General features: G+C 47.2%; 1 protein-coding gene across 1 annotated transcript in view; it reads right to left on the bottom strand.

Moving 5' to 3' along the window:
* The window catches only part of LOC145714895 (anosmin-1-like), a 182859-nt gene extending 161532 nt beyond the window's left edge, over window positions 1–21327 (bottom strand). Inside the window, exon 1 of the mRNA XM_081794424.1 lies at window positions 20983–21327. Within this exon, the coding sequence (XP_081650550.1) occupies window positions 20983–21306 (324 nt within the window). The 5' untranslated portion in view covers window positions 21307–21327. The remainder of the gene's footprint in view (window positions 1–20982) is intronic.
* Window positions 21328–22234: the final 907 nt, after the last annotated feature.

The following is a 22234-nucleotide window of genomic DNA, read 5'->3' as shown; positions in this document are numbered from 1 at the left end:
CACCAAACCGACTGAGCCGCCCAGGCGCCCTGGGTGTCAGAGAATTTAACTCACTTCTGAGCCTGTAAAGAGAGCTAACAGCAGATCCCACAGGTAAAGGGCTCACGCCTACAGGACTGCCCCCTCCCTTTCAGATGCCAACCAAAAGTGTAGGCTGTTACCTGCTTTTGACCACCATGCTGAAGACTGAAGCTTCCAACAACCCCCTTCTTGGGTTTGGTTAATTTTCTAGAGCAGCTCACAAGAACACACAGAAACATTCTACCACATGATCATTTTTTAATAACAGGTTATACCTCAGGAACAGGCAGACAGAAGAGATACTTAGGGCAAGGTTTGGGGAAAGAGAATGGAGCCTTCACCACCTCTCTAGTCTCCTCACCCCTGTGTCTTCACCAACCCAGAAGCTCTCTAACCTCTTTTGGGTTTTTCTGGAGGCTTCATTACAGAGGCACAACTGATTAAATCACTGGCCATTGGCAACCAGTTCGTCCCCCAGCCCCTCTCCCCTTCCCAGATGTAGGGGTGAGGTTGAAAGTTCATAGGCTGGGGGTCACTCAGAAGTAGCCCCCAGCCTTAGGCTTTCCAAAAGTCTGTGCATTAGCACAGCAAAGGACACCTCCATCACTCTTGTCACAGGGCATCTCGACAGGTTTGAGCCAGGAACCAGTGGATGAAGACCAAAACAAGAGATATGTATTTTGGTCACCTCAATTACCAAATATATGTTTCTTATGAATCACAATCTCACACTGTTCTTGATATCCTTTAAAATTCAAAATGAAATACAGGGACTGCACATTTCTTAGGCTGCTATAAGAAAGCACCACAAAGTAAGTTGTTCAGACAGCAGGAATTCATCGTCACCATTCCACAGGCTAGAAGTCTTAGATCAAGGTGTCTGTGGGGCCATGCTCTCACTGAGGGCTCTAGGGAAGGATCCGTTCTATGCCTTTCTCTTAACTTCCCTGATTTCCTTGGCTTATGGCAGCCAGTCTAGTCTTCACATGGCCTTCTACCCTCACATCTGAGTGCGTCTGTGTCCAAATTCCCCCTTTGTAAAAGGACCCGGTCCTACTGCACTGAGGGTTCACCCCGCTCACACACAATTAAACCCGTAACAATGAGTAAAATAAATTCAAGCCATGGGGCAAATGCCATGTTGTTTGAACCACTCCCCAACCTGCAACCCAGGTGACAAGCCCTGCCTTAATATTTTCACTCACGTGTCCCATTGGCTTCAAACATCACTGTTACTGTTTATTCCTGAACTTTGGGCTCCTTGCCACCTCCTGGCATATGTCAGAGCACAGTGTCTCACTCGGGCCCATCTTCCCCTCCATCTCGCTGACGATAAGTTGTCCCGTCTTTACATAAAGCACTTAATTCTTAGGGCATATGTTTGCATCACAAGGAAGCATTTGCTAACCATCATGTAGACTGTTTATGATCAAGGAGTCCTGCTTTTGGTGAAAACGGACCCCTTAAGTAAGTGTGGAACCATAACCTATGCTTTACTATACTCATTCGTCAAGGGAGAGGGTTGGAATAGCTCTTTTGAACCATCGGTTACGGTTCCAATAGGTGAGGCAGCCCATGAATGCCTCCTCTGACCGTCTGTGTTCAGGGATGCAGGTCTCGATGAGGAATCCTTAAGAGGAACCTTAGAGAAGGCAGTTCATAAGTAGCCGAGGTCCATTTATGAAACAAAAATGAAGAACATAGAGTTGAGGGTATGGACACAGGGTGGAAAGAACGGTCTAGCTTATGAATGGTTCTCGTCTAAGAGCAGAAACAAATGCCACATTGTTTGAACCACTCCCCAACCTGCACCCCAGCTAGACCTTAATCAAGTTTGCATAACCTTGAATGAAGGAAGGCTGGTTAGGAGAAAAATGCTGGGGCCAAGCGGCAGAGGAGGACTGAGTGCTACAACCCAGCACATCTTACCAAGCAGAGAAAGGCATTAGAGAGAAACCCTAGCACATAGACAAGTCCATAGCAGTGGTTCTCAAAGTAGGGCCCTGAAACCAGAATCAGTGGCCAGAAGCGTGTTAGACATGCAAATTCTAGGCTCTCACCCCAGACCTGCAGAATCAGAAATTCTAGGGACAGGTATAGTAAGCTGTGTTTTTAACAGGTCTGTTGGGTGATAATGAGCCTCGCTAAAGCTGCAGAACCTCACTGGGAAGACAGGAGGAGGACAATTCATCTCACTTTGCCCTCCGTGACTTGAACCATCACTCCGACTGCTTCTTTCTTCTCTCTCATCAAATTTACCAAGTAAATGGAGTCCTCCATCCAGCTTTTGAGTAGCTCATAGCATGCCAGTCATTAAAAAAGACAACATCAAGCAATAAATTGATGTGTGCACAGGCACGTGTGTAATACGCAACCAAGTCAAGTCTGTGTCTGCGCAGGTCGCTCAAGGCGATAGCATCCCTCACAGGTGAGGCCAAGTGGCCTCCACTGTGGCTTGGCCTCACCTCAGTCTATGGGCATCTTCTTTTTTTTTTTTTAACGTTTTATTTATTTTTGAGATAGGGAGAGACAGAGCATGAACGGGGGAGGGTCAGAGAGAGAGGGAGACACAGAATCTGAAACAGGCTCCAGGCTCTGAGCAGTCAGCACAGAGCCCGACACGGGGCTCGAACTCCCGGACCGCGAGATCGTGACCTGAGCCGAAGTCAGACGCTTAACCGACTGAGCCACCCAGGCGCCCCTATGGGCATCTTCTTAAGAAATGACCCTAGGAAGATGCTATTTAGGGTAACAGGACAAGAATAAAGAGGATTTCAAAGGCATTCTCAAATCTCCCTATTATTTTTCAAAATAGATGCTTGACAGCTGTGAAGCTTGACAGGTGTGATCTGTTGTTCCTAATAAGGAGTTCCCACAAGGCACATTACTGCCTGGTTTCTGGCATGTTGACCAGCGGAGGATTAATTTTAAGTTATCAAGCTAATTACTCATAAGCATTAACAGTAGCCATAGAGAGCACGTTTCCAGATAGCAGGAGCTGAATTCTATTGCTATTATCACTGTAACCGTTTGGAAATTTCTACTTTGCACGAACATACAATGCCTCATAAATGAGAACAATTATTTCCATTTGCATTCCTATAGGATATTTTAGCAACACGTTTGAGAATGCATGAAGTCCTAGAAGTCCTTATTTTAATACTAAAACAAAATCCACCACCTTGACATACACTTATATGCTGGAAGACTCAGGCTTTAGTTTAACTGACTTAAACTTGTAGTGGGGAAAATCTAAGCAAGAAAGAAAAAATTACTAGCACCACGTTTTTCCCATTCTAATTGACTTTAAGTCAGATTTTTATCACATTGTTTACTTGTGATATATGCTTTTTTCATTCTAACTTCTGTGTTATTCATTAGAGAATGCAGAATAATTCATCAGACTAAAATAAAGCACCTCGTGGTCAATTATACCCTGACTTATATGATATTCTAGCCCATTCATCACAATTCTGAGTTATTTTAATATGAACTTCAAAAGACAGTATGCTTTAATGAGAGACCACTTGAGAAAACATGATGAATTAAATGTGAGACGAGAAGAGCAGCAGTAACCCCAAGAAAAGACTGCACTTTGAAAAAAAAATCAATTCTAAGAAAAATGTGTTATCTGCAGAATTATAAGCACCCAGCAGGAGGGAAGTCAGGTGTGTTTTCATAATAGAGTAGGTGACCTAGAATTCAATGCCCTTTTCTCCTTACACAATAGTTACCCAGGAATTCAAATTTCAATTAAAAATTCTACTGAACCTATTGCTATGCATCATATGGGAATAGAAAATCTTTAAGTGACAAATGCATAGAAGACATCTGAATGTCATTCTCTATCCATAGAACTAAGCACTTCCAAAGAAATTTCAAAGGGTAACTTTTTAAAATTAAAAAACTTAGGGGTGCCTGGATGGCTTGGTTGGTTAAGTCTGACTCTTGATTTTGGCTCAGGTCATGATCTCACATTTCGTGGGTTCGAGCCCCACATCGGGTTTTGTGCTGACAGCTCAGAGCCTGGAACCTGCTTTGGATTCTGTGTCTCCCTCTCTCTCTGCTGCTCCCCTGCTCATGCTCTGTCTTTCTCTCTCAAAAATAAACATTAAAACATTTTAATTAAAAAATTTTTAAAAAAATTAAATTACTTTTCTTAAAGAAATTTTAATTTTTTAGAGTTTTAGATTCATATCAAAATTACAAGAAAGGTGCAGAGATTTACCATACAACCTCTGCCCCCACACATGCACAGCCGCCCCTTATCAATACCCACCCCCAGAGGGTACACATGTTACTACCGATGTGCCTACGCCCACACATCTTATTTACCCCCAGCCCACAGCTTACATGAGCACTCATTCTTGGTGTTGCACGTTCTATGGCTTTGAACAAATGTACAATGACATGTATCTACCATTATAGCATCATATAAGTAGTTTCACTACCCTAAAAATCCTCTGTGGTCACCCTGTTCATTCCCTCCCCTCAACCCCAACCCAAACACTTATCTGTTTACTGTCTCCTGAGTTTTGCTTTTTTAAGAATGTCATATAGTTGGAATCATAATATTGAGCCTTTTTCAGATTGGCTCCTTTCACTTAGTGAGCATTTAACTTTCCTCCATGTCTTTTTGTGGCTTGCTAGCTAATTAAATTTTAGTGCTGAATAACATCCCATTGTCTAGACAGACCACAGTTTATCTATTCGCCTACTGAAGGACATCTTGGTTGCTTCCAAATTTTGGTAATTATAAAGGTGTATACATATCCATGCACAAGTTTTTTTATAAACATGAGTCTTCAGCTCATCTGGGTCAATACCAAGGAACACAACTATTGGAGCAAGTGATAAGTGTACGTTTAGGGGCTCCTGGCTGGTTTAGTTGCTTGAGCATCTGACTCTTGATTTTGGCTCAGGTCATGATCCCGGAGTCATGGGATTGAGCCCTGATCAGGCTCTGCACTAAGCATGGAACCTGCTTAAGACTCACTCACTCACTCACTCACTCTCTCTCTCTCTCCCTCTCTCTCTCGGTTTCTAAAATTGAAAAAAAAAGAGTATGCTTAGCTTTTTGTTAAAAAACAAAATTTCACAAAGTAAATTTGAAGATGTAGTTGGCTCTATTAAGCAATTCATGAGCCCAAGCAACATCCCATCTGGTACGAGATGCTCTGAGGTGTTGCACAAAATGGAATGTTTCCCCGGAGGAAAAGAGTAGAGGAGGAAGTTGTTCAAGGAGAAGAAAGGATTATTGCATCTTCTCTTTGTAGGGAAGGGAATAGGAGGGTTGTTATCATGCAGATTAGCTCACTAGAGCTGATCAGCAAATTTCAGGTCTACTGTTAAAAGGTCACATTCCTCAGATAGGTTGAAACTGTAATTAAGTCTTGCTTTGCTGTCCTGGATGGCAAATGACTTCCATTTTGGGTTGTTTCTTTTTCTTTCTTTCTTTTTTTTTTTTTTTAAACAAAAATGGCCAACCTGCCTTCCAAAATGGCTGCGCCATTTTCCATTCCCTCCAGCAGTGAACGCGAGTTCCTGAGGCTCCACATCACCACCAGCATTTGGATCTCCAAATTCCAGATCTGGGCCTTTTGGACAGGCATGTAGCAGTATCTTGTTTTTTAATGTGACTTTTCCCAATGACATGTGACATAGAGCCTCTTTTCACAAGCTTGTTTGCCACCTGCATATTTTGTCTGGTGAAGTCTTTGGCCCATCTATAAATCGGGTGTTTAAATTACTTTTTTCTGGCTCTCAGACCACACAGTGAAGTGCCCAGGATCAAGGGGGTACGTGTTCTTTATTTCTGAGTCCCAAGATATTCAGCACAAGACACTTATTTGGTCTAACACATCTTAACAACAGCCACCATTTCTGGAGAGCTAACTATATGAGAGGTTCCGCTCTAACTAAACTCCATCAGAGCAGAACCCAGTGAAATAGTACTCACCGCCAACCTCGTCATGGGTGAGGAGACTGAGCAAATGGAGGTTAAAGGGTCTCAAAGAAGGTTCAGAGACAACAGTTCCTGAAAAGGAGAAGTGGTTTACTTGCAGAGAAGTTCCCAGGTAATCAGACTTTAGGACCAGCTGGCAAAATTAAAACTTATTTTTTTAAATTTTTTTGAGAGAGAGAGACAGAGACAGAGCACAAGCAGGGAAAGGGCAGAGAGAGAGGAAAACACAGAATCTGAAGCAGGCTCCAGGGTCTGAGCCTTCAGCACAGAGCCCAACACTGGGCTCAAACCCACAAATCCTGAGATCATGCCCTGAGCCAAAGTCGGATGCTTAATCGACTGAGCCACCCAGGCTCCCCAAGATCTCATTCTTTTAAGTAATCTCTACACCCAACATGGGGCTCAAACTTACAACCCCCAAATCAAGAGTCACACGCTGTACCAACTGAGCTACCCAGGCACCCCAAGATCGCATTCTTTTAAGTAATCTCTACACCCAACATGGGGCTCAAACTCACAACCCCAAAATCAAGAGTCACATGCTCTACCAACTGAGCCAGACAGGCATCCTGTATGCAAACAAAACTTTAGCCCTAATTTCATGTGATTATTCAAAAAAGGAGTTTCCTGGGTTTTTTTCTTCTGAAACTATGCAGTAAATAATGGAACTAGACTGTACAAATCTTGCCATATTAAAAATAGGTTAAAAATATGATACAAGTCCATGGCTCCTGAATAACACAAAGATCAAAATACAAATGTATGTCTGTTATAATGTGGTCTCACCTCCAAATACGTTTTCCAACAGTCAGTGTAACACTTCACAAGTGAATACATTCTGTCCAAAATTGTTTTAATTTCTCTGCAGCTGTGAGGACATTATCTCATAATTCCGGATACAAAAATGTGGACACAACAACAGAGGAAAGATGTTCCTACTTTTTTTTTTTAGATCCCGGCCCAATGGGAATATAACTTCCCAGATGCAGGCCATTTCTGGAATGATCAGCAGATGAGTTTGGCTGTGCTGCTTTCAAAATGGTACAGCCAAGTGTCAACATAAAAAGAGAGAAGAAAGTGGGACGGACTGAAAGGGAGAATTCATCTCTATTCAGAGATGTCCTGGACAGTTCCACCAAACCTCTGCTGAGGGCTTACTATGTCCAAGGAAATAAGAAAGGAAGTGCCACATAGATGAGATTGTTTTGAGGGGCTACGAATACCTCGAAACATGGAAGAGACAATGGAAAACAAAATGTGTTTACCTTCAAACCACAAGTGCTTTAACGGTATGCAACATCTTATTTCTTGCACTTCCTGCACGCTGAACACATTTAAAAGAATCACAGTTGGGGTGCCTGGGTGGCTCAGTTGGTTGAGCATCTGACCTCGGCTCAGGTCATGATCTCACAGTCCGTGAGTTCAGACCCCGTGTCGGGCTCTGTGCTGACAGCTCAGAGCCTGGAGCCTGCTTCCGATTCTGTGTCTCCCTCTCTGACCCTTCCCCATTCATGCTCTGTCTCTCTCTGTCTCAAAAATAAATTAACATTAAAATAATAATAATAATAATAATAATAATAATAATAATAAAATAAATAAAAGAATCAGTTACCAAAACACAGCACGGCAACTTTTTTCTCCAACTCTTTTCTCCTTCTTTCAGGAACTAATCAGTGGCAATCTTATAATTAACTTAGCATTCTTATAATGAACAGACTTCAACTCTGGAAAGCAAGCCCCGACTTTACGTGGTGATGCAATCTGTAACTTTGCCTTTTCTTGAATCATCCGTATAGCAGGGCTGTTGGGCAAGACTGGTTTTCAACCCAGGGGCCTGGATGCCACTGGATCTCCATACGGCTGGGGTGGTGTTCTGCTCAGTTCACCGCACACCTCTATGATGTGCCGATCACTGTTCACTGGTGGAAATAGCCATCAAGCGAGAGATGAAACATCAGGAAGCAGGTCAAAAATGAGCAGCTTGCCGTGAAGAACAGACAATGGAAATGTGAGTTATCTCACAAGAAACTGTTTGCATGGAGGTTTGTCAGGAAACATTTCCACATTTCCAAATGCAGGGGATATTATTATTATCATCTCCCATGACTGTAAAGGGTCTTCGTATTTGCATCCTACAGGGTCCACTCATCAGCTGGAAAGCAAGCTAAAGGCCCTGAAATGCCAGGCCCCCTGGCATATTTCGTTTCTCAGAACAGGACATGGAAACTCGTCCCGGACCCAGGACGACACATTAATATGAGGTGTGTAACCTCATTTGAACCTGTCCTGGCATCTTACGTTTCCATGACTCTTCGTCAATTTTCTTTCCAGCCCACAAACTCTAACAGGATACATCTCACAAGAGTGCCATTATTCCCAGTTGTATAGGCGTTTAAAGACAGGAGCAGAGACATTATTTCAGTCTAAAAAGGGCTGTCTCTCTCAATCATGTGTTACTAGAAAATTAAACAAGAGTCGATTCACTTATGTTGCATGAACCACTTTATACTAAAACCCAAACAGGAACACAGTGAATAGGTAAAAATTGCCTTTAACCCGAAAGCTTTGTGTTTGCATTTAGACCTTCTCAACTGTTTCAGCCTTTCTTTTAGAGGAACTTGCCAGTAAGCAACCTCCCAACCAAGAATGGAACCTATCTGGTTTGTCTTTAGATAATAAGCACGTCACTTATATTAGAGGGAGTGAGGAACGCCAAAAATAATTTCATGTGTTGCAAACTACGACTTACTGATGCATTGTAATATAGTGGGTTGAAGAAGGGTATAAACTGGAAATAAAATAAGGAGAAAACATCTCTGAAGTTCAAAAGGAAATGAATTCCCAATTTTCCTCTGGTCCCAAGCACTGGTACGATTAATGACATTTTTGGAAGGTGATGAATTACTTTGCAAAATTAATGTTTCTTATTTCATTAGAGGGAGTCCTATTTTCATTTCTGGACTCATAAAACTGTCACTTCTTTGGACATAATCAGACATTAGCGGTGAAATGATTAGATAGTAAATTAAGGGACATATGCATATGTGTTGGCTGAAGGTAACTTGAGATCCTGTGCAAACCAATGAGGAAAACACACTTCCTCAAGACAGAGATACTCATCACCATACATTATATAATTTAAGCAGTGACCACTTAACCACCTTACCTTTCAAACTAGGAAGGCAATAGATATGCAAAACAAAATTATAGATCTTTGAGGTCACTGTAACAGAATATTTTCTCACCTGGGCAGGATATTAACAACCAGGAGAGTAAATAGCTTATGAAGTGACAAATGTTACTACAATTTAAAACAAAAAGGTAAACACAGTGTGAATTAAAAGTTTTTTTAGCTTTCTTCCCCCCTCTTAATAGGCTATTTTTTCTCAGATTCCCCTCAGGATAGAGTTGAGCACTTTGGGTATAAAAGAACCCCAATTTGTCACCATTTCCAAGTGCAGCCCTCCTCATTGTCCAATATTTATATCTTACAGAGATGCTGGAAAGAATCATAAAGAATAGGGGTGCCTTGGTGGCTCAGCCGAAGTGTCCGACTTTGGCTCAGGTCATGATCTCATGGTTCGTGGGTTTGAGCCCCACGTCAGGCTCTGTGCTGACAGCTCAGAGCCTGGAGCCTGCTTTGGATTCTGTGTCTCCCTCTCTCTCTGCTCCTCTCCCCTCACATGCTGTCTCTCAAAAAAATGAATAAACATTAAAATTTTTTTTTAGAATCATAAAACACACACACACACACACACACACACACACACACACACACACAGAGTCTCCCAAAACAAAAACAAAAAGAAAGACAGCAAACACAGAAGGGACACTTAGTTCTTGGAAGGAGCTGTCACATACGTGCACAATTACCACTTGCAAACAGTGTGAACATGTCCCCGCACCACAGAGAAGTACAATGGCAGCTGGGAACCAAGAGCAAGGTCATGTCCTGAGACCTGTTATTCTCAGACAGCAAACTCTAGGGCATCCAGGAGCCCAGCTGTGGTCAAGATGTTTCTGCAAGGATCACAATTCTACTTTGTTGGACAAGTGTCAGTGGTGGTGGACAGAAACAAAATCCATTTATAGGAAAGAAAAAAAAAAAAAACCTCTTCATCTAAGAAGTTATGATTATGCATTAAACCAACATGTATGAAGATTTTAAATGATGCATGATTATAATAGTTTCTTCACTTCATAACTCTTTGCAACTACTTGCTTCAGTGTTTATCTCCCCCCTCCCCCCCCAACCCCCCCCCCCCCCGCCGCCTTTCTCTAGCAGAAAATAATGCTTGTGAGAGCAGGAAGTACGTCTCACTTATGCTGGGTCCCGCAAAACCTAAGATACTTGAAAGATGATGGTGTTTGACAGATTCTCACTGGTTGGAAGAAGGATCTGGATGGTTAAATGCACAGGGGATGGGTGTTGATGGACTGGTATTTTTTCAGGCTTTTCCTGTCATACCATTCATCTTTCAACTATCCACAACTGCACCCTTCTGTGATGCACTGGTCTCTCCAGGAGCCAATGAGAGAACAAGAAGTGTAGGAATATTTTCCCCCAAAACTCAGGTTCTCACTTATGTTATAGTTGATATTTCCACTCTGTCTTCTCTCCCTGTTAACATCCCGAGAAGCGGGGTCATTCAGTATAAATATTTGGGAATATGACAATTAGTGCTTGAGTTTCTGCTATGAAGCCTCGGTTCCCTCTCTTCCAGACCTTCAACTTTCTTATCTGTAAAAGAAAAATAACACTCCTGACCTCACAGAGTTGCTGTGGAGGTCAAACAGATACTTTATGTGAAACTACTTCGTCACCACCAAGACATTGTCAAATGCAATGCTAACTCTCTTCTAACCCATGGCTCAGTAATTCAGAAGAGTTTCTTACTAGGGGTCCGCCCCCATGAGTTGAGACTGGGGTCCTATCTCAAGCTGCAGCATTATGGCGAGGAGACGGAATGGACAGCCTCCTTCTCTCGCCTTCTCATGCTTCTCCGGGGCTCTCTCTGAATGCTGCTGGCAAGATCTCACAAAGATCAAGTAAAGAAAAATCATTGTGTTTAGCGGTGTGGCCCATGGTTCAACCACAGCAACAAGAACCACGAAGAGTTGTACATACACGTGTGATGGCCTGGCCATGCTTTTAGCCTGTTCTGTAGAGCAAAGGACCTGAGCTTCAGTACAGCAACTAAGGACCAGTTCCCAAAGCCTGGCTGCTAGCTGAGAGCCTGATACTGTATCACGTCCATCAGGAGCACTGGGCGTCCGCAACAGACAGAGAAAATTGTCGGAAGACTCTGCCTTTCCTCATGTTGACTGCTCTGGGCTAGAAGAACACAGCATTTGAGGTTTTGCCCAAGGTCCTCTCCCCTAGGACACTTTCTCTAAAGGGAGACGCTCCTTCCTCAGAGATCTCATACAAATAACTATCTTCGCAGGCAGCTGTAGACCAAAGTCTTAGCCACCACTAGACTAGAAGTTCCTCATAAGCAGGGATCTTACAGTCTCATCTTTGAAACTGCAGCAGCCTGTCCACAGTAGCCGAAATAAACCCAACTGATGAAAGCAGTGCTTTTTGTTTTTTAAAGGGAGAGATAGAATGAGCATCTACAGTCTGTGATTTACATTAAAATGAGCCATAACCTGGGTGGCTCAGTCGGTTAAGCATCTGACTTCAGCTCAGGTCGTGATCTCATGGTTTGTGAGTTCTAGCCCCACATCAGGCTCTGTGCTGACAGCTCGGAGCCTGGAGCCTGCTTCCAATTCTGTGTGTGTGTCTCTCTCCTGGCCCCTCCTCTGCTCACATTCTGCCCCCCCCCCCAAAAATAAACATAAAAATTTTAAAATAAACATATTTGAGGGGCTCCTGGGTGGCTCGGTCGGTTGGGCGTCCGACTTCGGCTCAGGTCATGATCTCACGGTCTGTGAGTTTGAGCCCCGAGTCGGGCTCTGTGTTGACAGCTCAGAGCCTGGAGCCTGTTTCAGCTCCTGTGTCTCCCTCTCTCTCTGCCCCTCCCCTGTTCACGCGCTGTCTCTCTCTGTCTCAAAAATAAATAAACGTTAAAAAAAATTTTTAAATAAAATAAAATAAAATAAAATAAAATAAAATAAAATAAACATATTTGAACCATAAACACTGCTCCCATATTCCTTTCTTTACTTCTTGGCTATCAATGATAACTACTTTTCTCCAAGCTTCTCCACCATCATCAGGAGACATAAGCTAAATCCAAATAACAGAAAATGTTCTAAGTGCTTCTTCATTTATTTTTTATAATTTTTTATTTTTTATTTTGAGAAAGAGAGAGAAACAGAGACATGCAATCTGAAGCAGGCTCCAGGCTCTGTCCAATCTGAAAAACAACCGTGTTGAATGAGATCAGGTATCTCCGAAGGTAGGTGTCTGAGATTGGGTTTCCTACAAGCAGTGGCTGGAAGGGGGCTTCCTGAATATATGATATATTGGGGGAAGCCCTCAGTGGAAAGGGAGGGAAGAGATCTCAGCTGGAGACCTGCAGAAGCCTGGTCCCATGCAATGCTTTGGAGCATAAACTGTACCGAAAAGAGTTATTCCAGTGGGCGGGGGCTGGGCTCCTATGGCCTCCAGCAGTGAGCCAATGGCAAGATTCGCCCTCATTGAGGGAAGAGGATACATTGCCTTGCTGGCAATACGGTGTCCATGGGCAGAAAGTTAGTCTCTAAGGGGAGCAGCTGTAAGCCATTAGCAGCTAGCTGATACAGGAGCTGGGGGTTAGGGAGGTGAGGGACAGAAGGTCACCAACAGCATCTACCGAGAAGGAATAGGTGTCTATGACCTACTTTCAATATTTCAGAGAATCCAAAAGAAATTACACATTTTCCTAAGATGATGGTACGCAGATTAGTAAAAGGTCAGGAAGACGGCTTCATCAGCCAACTCTGTAGTGTGGCCGACTTCCTGCTGATCTGAAGCTTGAAAGAGTTAGGGGTATCTTTGATTGATGTAAAGAGGAAAAACTAGGTCATACCTAATAAATGCCATATGTACATAGACTGCACACTTTCACAACGTGGAGCCCAAATACGTGAAGTAGAAATGTGTAAGACAGCGCTGGGACAGTGAAGGTCTGTGCGCTCAGGCAAGTCTTTCCAAAGATAAGTTCTGCAGTAATTTCGCACAAGGGCATTGCAGTGGGGCATCTGCAGTGTTCCTTGTCCTGTTTTTCATAGATAAGATGTATTCTGATGATATCACATGCATCCCCAGCCCCCACCCTCAAAATTGTGTGAGAGGAGAATTCTCTAGAGCATTGCCAAGTTATGCAAAGAAACCTGTCCGTTTCTGAATTAATATAAGCAGAGCCCGCTGACTTTCATAAGTTTCTCTCCCTAACCGGAAAGTTTTGTTTTGTTTTTTAAAATATTTTTTTAAGTAATCTCTACACCCAGTGTGGGGCTTGAACTCACAACCCCAGGATCAAGAGTCCCACACTCCATGTACTGAGTCAGCCGGGCACCCCAACTACCTAACCCTATGCGGTTTTTTTTTAATGTTTATTGTACTTTTGAGAGCAAGACAGAGACAGAACACGAGCAGGGGAGGGGCAGAGAGAGAGGAAGACACAGAATCTGAAACAGGTTCCAGGCTCTGAGCTGTCACCACAGAGCCTGACGTGGGGCTTGAACCCACAAACTGTGAGATCATGACCTCAGCCAAAGATGGACACTTAACCAACTGAGCCACCCAGGTGCTCCTAACCATGGGTATATGGTTTTATACCCATTCACCGAAATGCACTAGAACAGGTTACACAATGGAATCTGGTGAATCCATTTCAAAGAAATCATAACCTCCTAACTTATGATTAAGTTTTTTACGTGGAAACACAGCGACAACGTTAACTTTTAACTCTTTAAGTTAGGCCTTCAAACACACATACATGCATACAGTATATCATCTGTTTATACGCACAAATATATATGAATATATACAATATAAACATATGAAAGTATGTATTTCTTCTTTAATGATACAGCGAACAAAGAAATGAGCAAGTCAATAAGTGTTCTTTAATATGTGTTTAAAATGCTCTATAACAGTCACAAGAAGAGAGACTTTTAAATCACATTCAAGGAGAAACACCGAATTAAAAACACAAACGTCCGCCATGATTAGCCCAATGTTTAGTTTGGTTAAATTCAGAAATTCTTAGAAACACAGCCAGAGATCCAAGGGACCCAGACCAGGAAATACAAAGGCCAAAGCTGAGGATGCCCTTTCTTCCCGGGGCCTCTCCAAATGCCTGGCCATTCTGCCTTAGAACTTAAAAATCACCTCAGGGCCAAGTAACACGCCAGGGCTGGGTATATTCACCACAGAAATAGTGCTGCAAAGTCTGTGAGCCTCAGGCTGATTTGTGGCTCCTAAGGGTTTTTGATGTGATAATTGTTTGTTTACTTTTTCTTGGAGGAGAGGCTGGTCCTCTAAGTAGAATGAGCTAATCACTAGCTTAGTTCTTTCTTTTGCCAAAACAAACAGCTTCCAATTACTGCTAAGAGAAGCCTCTGATCTCTCTAATCAGCTACCTAAGCAAGCCTATCTGTGGTACTTTATAGGGTGAATAATGTCCCATTAAACAAGAATCTCTTACCACTAATAAAACTCTAGACCCATTGGGCCATGCCTGCCAGCAACCTGCTACTTATCTTCCAACAAGAAGATGTGCTCCTTCCCTGAGCAGTGGCGAATTCTGGCAAAGGAAATAAATAAACACATCTTTCCTTCCTCCGTTGCACATGGCCTACTATTTGTCCTCAAGTCCTGTTCTCTTGAGCCTCCTCAGAGAAAATACAGGCACAGAAAAGAGCAGATTCCGGGTCTCCTCGTACTTAGTGAAATGACTGCTTTTTTTTTTTTAATATGAAATTTATTGTCAAATTGGTTTCCATACAACACCCAGTGTTCATCCCAACAGGTGACCACCTCATGCCCATCACCCACCCTCCCCTCCCTCCCACTCCCCATCAACCCTCAGTTTATTCTCAGTTTTTTTAAGTCTCTTATGGTTTGGCTGTCTCCTGCTCTTTTTTTTTTTTTTTTCCTTCCCCTCCCCCATGGTCTTCTGTTAAGTTTCTCAGGATCCACATAAGAGTGGCAACGTGGATGGAACTGGAGAGTGTTATGCTAAGTGAAATAAGTCATACAGAGAAAGAAATGACTCTCTTCAAGGCCCTGAGGCTGAGTTCCATGGTTGCCACAACGAAGCAAAATCAGGGGAGGCAGGAGCGGTGTCTGCTCGGAATGTCCCAACTGCATAAGGGAGGGAGTCACTCTTAAGTTAAAAGAGACTCACCAGAAAAGAAAGCTTATTTCAGACACAATCTTCCCTCCTTTCTTCTTTAATATTTTAGTGAAGTTGAGGAAACAAGGGTAGAGGTTATTCCCAAGTGAATATAGATCAGCATCATACGCTGGAACGTTATGGAAAACCCTGTGAAGAATCCTCATGGCAAGTGGGCTTAAGCCCCGCCAAGGGTTCTGCACCCTTGAAATACAAAAGCCCAAACCAGGGCCGGCTTCACGGATCTATGAACAATGCACGTGGCCCATGCTCAGGGGACCAGTGTCTGGGGTTTGATGCTCTGTGCTCACCATATTGAAAATTTCAATGATTTTATCCTTGAGTTTGTGTTTCATATGGGCTGGCACAACAGTGAAGCTCATCCTGGAGGCGTGGAGCCTCAAATCACGCATGATCCTGCCTCCCAGTGCCCCTTCACCTTGTCAGAAAAGGTTCTCAGCTACCCACTCCCGTGTCCCCTGCACCCAGTCTTCTGCCCCCACCAACTCCTTGCCCCCAAATGACTGTCACACTCTGTCCCCTGCCGTGACCTGGACAAGGGTCAAGGAGGGTTGATGTTGGGCATGCGTGCACTGAAGTGTCCCAGAATCCAGTGTGGCTGCCCTCATGTCACGCGGGAAGTACCACACTGGTGGGTGGGGTGGCCAGCCAGAGTCTAAGACACCCAAGGAGCAAGCCCATCCCAGGTGCAGGTATCTACTGCATCCAGCAAGGGGGTTGCAGTATACTTGGGGGTTGCCCATTTGCCGTGGTTGGAGCACTAGGAGAAGGAGACCCTTGGCCCAACTCCCAGAGGACAGCATCTAGAACAAAGTGCAATGCATTGGTCTAGAAGCTTGCAGAACAGGGTACCAAGAGTACCTGAGTAAGCATGTCCGCATCTGGCAGACCCCAGGTACCTGGGAAGGTCTACACACATCCTGCAGATCCTCCTGTGAAATGCCCACTGGGCACACCCCACGTTGCACACTTGGCGGGGGAGGGGTTCTCTCTTCTCCCTTCCCTCCTTCCTGAGTCTGGCTTCTCCTTGTCCCTCTAGCCCATCTCAAGGCACCCTCCAGGCATGAGTCAGGAACGACAAATTGTGAAATGCTGCTGATTTGGCAGACAGGTGACATGCTCCGATATTTGCACGTAACACTGGCACTGAATATAAAGATGAAGATTAAAATCCAAAGGACTAACTTTTCAATTTTTCTTTACTGCAAATGACATTGAATAGCCAGTTTGAAACGCCATGACAAACTGAAAGAGCCACGGAAGGAAAAGTGTTTTATATTTTAGTTCCTTGAACAACACTCTTTTTTCTTGATATTTGAAATAATGGCCCATACGTTTTCATTTTGCACCGGGTCCCAAAAATTCGGTAGTCAGTCTTGAAGTAAATTAACCAACTAATCAAGGTGCCTGGGTGGCTCAGTTGGTTAAGCGTCCAACTCTTGGTTTCAGCTCAGGTCACGATCTCAGTTTCATGAGTTTGAGCTCCACATGCACAGAGAGTGTGGAGCCTGCTTGGGATTCTCTCTCTCTCTCGCTCTCTCTGCCTCCCTGCCCCACTCACTCTGCCTCTCTCAAATAAATAAATTTTAAAAATCTAAAAAACTTTAACCAACTAGTCAATAAAATCCTAAAAATAAGAATAAAACTGGGGTGCCTGGGTGGCTCATTCAGTTGAGCATCCAACTTCAGCTCAGGTCACGGTCTCGTAGTTGTGGGTTTGAGCCCTGCATCAGGTTCTGTGTGCTGACAGCCCGGAACCTGGAGCCTGCTTCGGATTCTATCTCTCTCTCTCTCTCAAAAGTAAACATTAAAGAAAATTAAAAACAAAAAAGAATAAAACCAAGGACTTGTAGCCACCCAGAACCCGGCTCCACTATTAGCTGTGTGAGTAACCTACCTTCTCAGCACCTCTGTTTCTTTATCAGTTAGGAAACAAACACTACCTTCTTCGGATGGTTCTGGCACTTACTCATCTTCCCGTTGGTGTCAGCTCCGTTGCTGCCATCACTTTCATTATCCCCACCGTGTTCCATGCTCTCCACCTTGCCAGCAGGTACTTGTCCCCCACGGGACCCACGTGAGGCTGGAAGTTCAAGGAGGTGGTCTGCCCACACCACCCACGTGCCCAGTGGCCAAGCCTACGGGAGAGCAGGTCTGCCTGGCTCCAGAGCCCACATGTCTGCTCCACACCCCACAGCCCAGATCTCACGTTCACAGACAAGGAGGCCCTTCCCAACCACCCCCGTTGTGGGATTGTAACGCCATCGTGTACGTGATATGTGCAAACCTGCAGTGTGCCCAGTGCCCCGCACAGGGAGCCAAGGGCTGTGCCAGATAACTCCAGAAGTCCCCAGTCACCATTCCCGCCTGCATGGATCAGCACCGAGTCCCGCGGGCTTCCGGGCCCGGGTGATAGCTACGTGGCCGGCAGGTGATGCCCACCAGCACCGCAGAAGCAAAGGGACCAGGTGCACCCCATCTACCCATGACCCTACAGCCTCGTCACTTTCACAGGAGGCTGGAAAGTGTGTGGAATTGGGGCAGAGACCACTCAATTGCAGCCTCCTGTGCGGGCCTGCTGCTCCAGGGCAGTGCCCCCAGACGCTCCAAGTCTTTGTCTACACCATGAGTGCGGACGCCGGGTCCTTCCTAGCCCAGCCCTGGCAGCTCATGTCGTGGTTTCACGGTTCGTGAGTTTGAGCCCCGCGTCGGGCTCCATGCTGGCAGTGCAGAGCCTGCTTGGGGTTCTCTCTCCCTCTCTCTCTGCCCCTCTCCAGCTTGTGTGAACTCTCTCTCTCTCTCTAAAATAAATAAATAAACTTGAAAATATATAAATAAATAAGAGAAATGGGTATTTGTGACTATGTTCTGTAGACCAGTCCTCTGCAGGCTCCTTTGCCTACTGCCTGTGGATCTCAGTAGCCTCACCTTTCCTTCCCTTGAATGGACCGTGCCCCTTCTCACTGTGTTGTTCCCCTTGAGGGGGTCTTCAACTCTGTAGGGCTCTTGAGACCAGCCAGGGGGAAGCATTCACGGACTGCCTGCCCGTTTGCCATCAGAACGCATCTGTCTTACCTCTTCCTGGTGCTGACCAGGGAAAGGAAACTTGAGGGGTAGGAAGTCAGCCTGTGCATTCTGTTGTGATGCAGTTTGATTGTCAGGAAGATTTGCGAGTCTTCAACTTAGAAACTTGGGCTTTGAGCCCCGACTCTGCCCACTGTCCAGCATCCTTGTAAGAACTGAATAGTGCTTTAAAAAGCACTGAACATGTTTACTGCAGCCGGCCCTGCAGAGTTGCTTCTCTGAACCTTTTTCTGGTTTCTCAAATTGAAAAATTAAAAAGCAATTGATAGGACTGCATTCAAAACATGCAGACACATTTATGCCACAGTCAGATCTCCTCCATCTCTAAAATCAGCAGTGGAGGGGCACCTGGAAGGAGCTGTTCCACAAGCCTCCTCTCGCCCTGGCCTTTCCTGTTAACAAACAACACGTGCCCTGGAAGGAGCTGGAAGCAGCCTGACCTGCATCGTCGCCCAATTATTTAACAAGGGGGCAGGGACAGGGAGGCTCCAGGGCTTATAAGGAGAGTGAGGTGCTGCCTTTTCAAATCTGAAGGAAGCTTAATCCGGGCAATTTAGGTAAATCAGATAGGCATTACCAGGTTAGGGTTAAACCTCCAAGAATGGCTTGGCAATTGATTGCAGAAACAGCAGCTATTAAGTCCTGAGTAATTTGCAGCTTACCCCACCCCAGCTAATTAAAATGTAATCAGGATTGTCTGGCAATGTGTGTTCCGTCAGCAGTTTTTCTTGTGAAGAGAAATCATGCCAGGAGACCACAAGAAAAGCCTTTCACGGGAATTGGCTTGATCTAAACTGCTTCTTTAGCCGCTTAAACTGTAAAACAAATAAATTATAGCAACTGACAATTCAATTAGAAAGAAAGAAGGAAGGAATGAAAAGATACTCTTTCTCTCCAAGAATGGGTTGCTCTGTTTTGTTTTCTGGGGCGGATTAAACCGTAGTGTACATCGCATCTTGTCAGGAGAGGGGCTCTGGCAGGGCAGGGCGGTTTGGAAACCAGGTGGCCGGGGAGGAGCCCTCTCTCCAGGATGTCCGCGTCGTGTCAGCGCGGAACAGGAGAACGCGGTTTTCCCTTTCTCCACAGAGACGGGAGGACCGCAGCGGCGGCCAGTTCCTCGGAAACCCACTACGTGTTGCACGAATGCGCACTCACGCACGTGCACGCTTCGCGAGCGGGTGCGATCTCTGAGGATCCCAACTTTGAGTTCTGTGCGACCCGGCGCTAGGTTCCATTAGCTCTCGGGCCACGAGGGACATCCCCAAGGCTATGGAGATTTGTCCCAAACTCTACCGTCATTACAATCGCCTCCTCTCGCAGCTTAGTAGCCGGGGCCCCTTGGAAAGCCCCCTGTGGGAGGTGGGAGGGGCGCCCAGTTTATTTCCCAAGATCAGAGGGCTGATCTTGCAAAGATCCCGGGTCTCCTTCTGGCCTCCACAGCTTTCCTGAGGCAAGAAGGAAGGTAAAGCTGGGAACAGGTGAGCCGCTAAGGAGAGAGGCGGGAAGGCCGTGAAGAAAACGACGGCACACGAGAGAAATAAGGCGTCTGCGAGAGTGATTTCACACCGTGCGCACTCGTGTGTGTGCTGGGAACAGGAACAGGACGCGCCTCCGCAGAGCCGGCCGGCCGCGCAGATGCGCCCCCCGCACCCCGGGTTCCCACGCCAAGACCTGCGGGGACCCTTGCTACTGTGGCTCCCCGCAATCCACAGGCGCAAAGGCGCGCTTCTCTGAACCTCCGACGTTCACGCTCATCCAAACGCACGCTCTCCCATCCTCAAGCAGAAGGTCGTACGGGGCCCGGGGGAGTCACCGACCCCGGGGCTCTGCTCTGAGCACCCAAACCCGGCCCTCCAAGTCCCGTGTCCCGTGCATCGCTTCCCTTACTCTGCACACTATCCGCTGGCAAGACGGAGAAGCTCCGGAGCTCCAAACTGGGGCGCGCACAGCGACCCTCCCCCCCGCCCCAACCCACACATTCTGGAACAGACTACTCGGCCCCAGCGCCCCGTCTGCGTCTCCAAGGCGGGGGGGGGGGGGGGGGGGGCGCGAGCTCCCGGCCCGCGGATGATGAAAGCGGCGCTCAGAAGAGACAAAAGTGTCGGCCCGCGGGCACCTGCGGGGCTGGGCTGCCCGCGCGGGTCCCCAGGCGCGGCTGGGCGCGCCTCCCGGCCTCCCTCCCAGCGCCGGCGGCACCGAGGGCCCCGCCGCGCCCGGGACTTTGCGGGACTGGCCCGGAGCCCCGCGCGCGGAGTCGGGGGAAACTCACAAGCGCGCACACGCAGCCTCGGAATCTGCACGGCGGCTCGCCCCCTCCCCAGACAGCGCCGCTCGTTTTCCGCCGGGAAAGGAGAGCTGGCAAGGATGCTGCAGTCTCGGGTTCCTTCGGAGGAGGCGGCTGGGGACGGGGGCTCGGCAGCCCCGCTTGGAAAGCCACGCCGAATCGGGACGGCGGGATCCGCGCGCCGAGCGCGGCCACAAGTTGGGGCGCCCAGGCCGGGAGGCAGGCGGCGCGCGCGCCCCCCGCCACGGCCCGCGGCGCCAGCGCGGCGGTTCCCGTACCTGGAAGTGCTGGAAGAAGGCGGACATGCGCGTGATCTGCAAGCTGAGGCACCTGGACGAGCAGCGCGCGCGCTGGACGCTCACGGCCGACAGGGACTCGTCCAGCCGCCGAGCGGCCGCGGCGCCGGGGCCGCCCGCCAGGCAGCCCCCGCAGGCCGCCAGCCAGAGGCAGAGGGTCAGGGCCGCGCCGGGCGCCCCGGGCACCATGGCTGCAGGTCGGGGGCGCGGGCGCCGGGCGCTGGCCGAGGCTCCCAGCTCCGCGCCGGGGCCGCACTGCCGGGGACACCTCGCGGCCGCCGCAACTCCGCTGGAAAGTTCAATCATTCAACTCCAGCCCCGCGCCTTCCCCGCCAACCTCCTCCCCGCTCGGCCTCGGGGGGCGGGGTGAGGGTGACAGGCGGCCGCGCCATTGGCTGCGAGGAAAGTGAGTGACAGGGGGGCCGGGCCGAGGGCCGTGGGCTGGTCTAAGGGGCAGCGAGCCCCCGCGCTCAGAGGCTGGGCGGCGCGGACCCGGTCTCCCCCGTGCGCCCCGCTCTGGGTGGTCGGGCTCCCACGCAGGCTCTCCGGCAGTCCGCACTCCCCCCGCCCCCCACCGTCCAGGTGATAAACCGCAGGTGGGAGCAAGCCCGGGCCTGCGATGTAGCTGCCTTCTTGGAAAGGAGGGCCCGGGGACCCCCAAGGGCGTCCAACCCGCCCAAGGAAGGACGCAGCGCCTGGAACTTGGAGGCTTCCTCTCCAGTTTGTACCCCGGGTCCAGACTCCGCTCATACTTTCGCATATTCGAATTTCCTTTTTTTTTTTTTTTTTTTTTGGTCCCAAATAGTGGAAAAGAACTAAGTAACAGAACTGAAATGGGCATTTCAGTGACATTTTCCTTCCTCTCCCTCCCTCCCCCATTCCTTCTTTCTTCCTCCCTTCTTCCTTCATTATAATGACCTGGGAACCCATGTGAGTACCTAGCAAGTGACATTTGTTAAACAACAGCCCCACACTCGCTGTTTCCTTGGGTGTCTGTTTTCCTGGTAAGCGCTACTCTCCCAGTGTGGTGATTCCAAACAGAAATCTTTCCCAAACCCTTCCCCATGTATCTGTCCCAAGCCTCTTGGTTCAGCCTTTGTAGCAGGAAACTGCAGCCCCACTATTTCTTGCCATCTTTTCCCGTGCTCTCTCAGCACACATGTTCTCTGTCCCCAGAGAGGGCCGTGCCGCAGAAAGAGCTGGGGGCGCAACCCTAAGACGGTACCTGGAACAG

Source organism: Panthera onca, chromosome Y (assembly GCF_046562875.1).
Source record: "Panthera onca isolate mPanOnc1 chromosome Y, mPanOnc1 haplotype 2, whole genome shotgun sequence".
NCBI lineage: Eukaryota > Metazoa > Chordata > Mammalia > Carnivora > Felidae > Panthera > Panthera onca.
The sequence above is the reverse complement of the archived record's forward strand: the minus strand, read 5'-3'. Positions and strand labels throughout refer to the sequence as shown.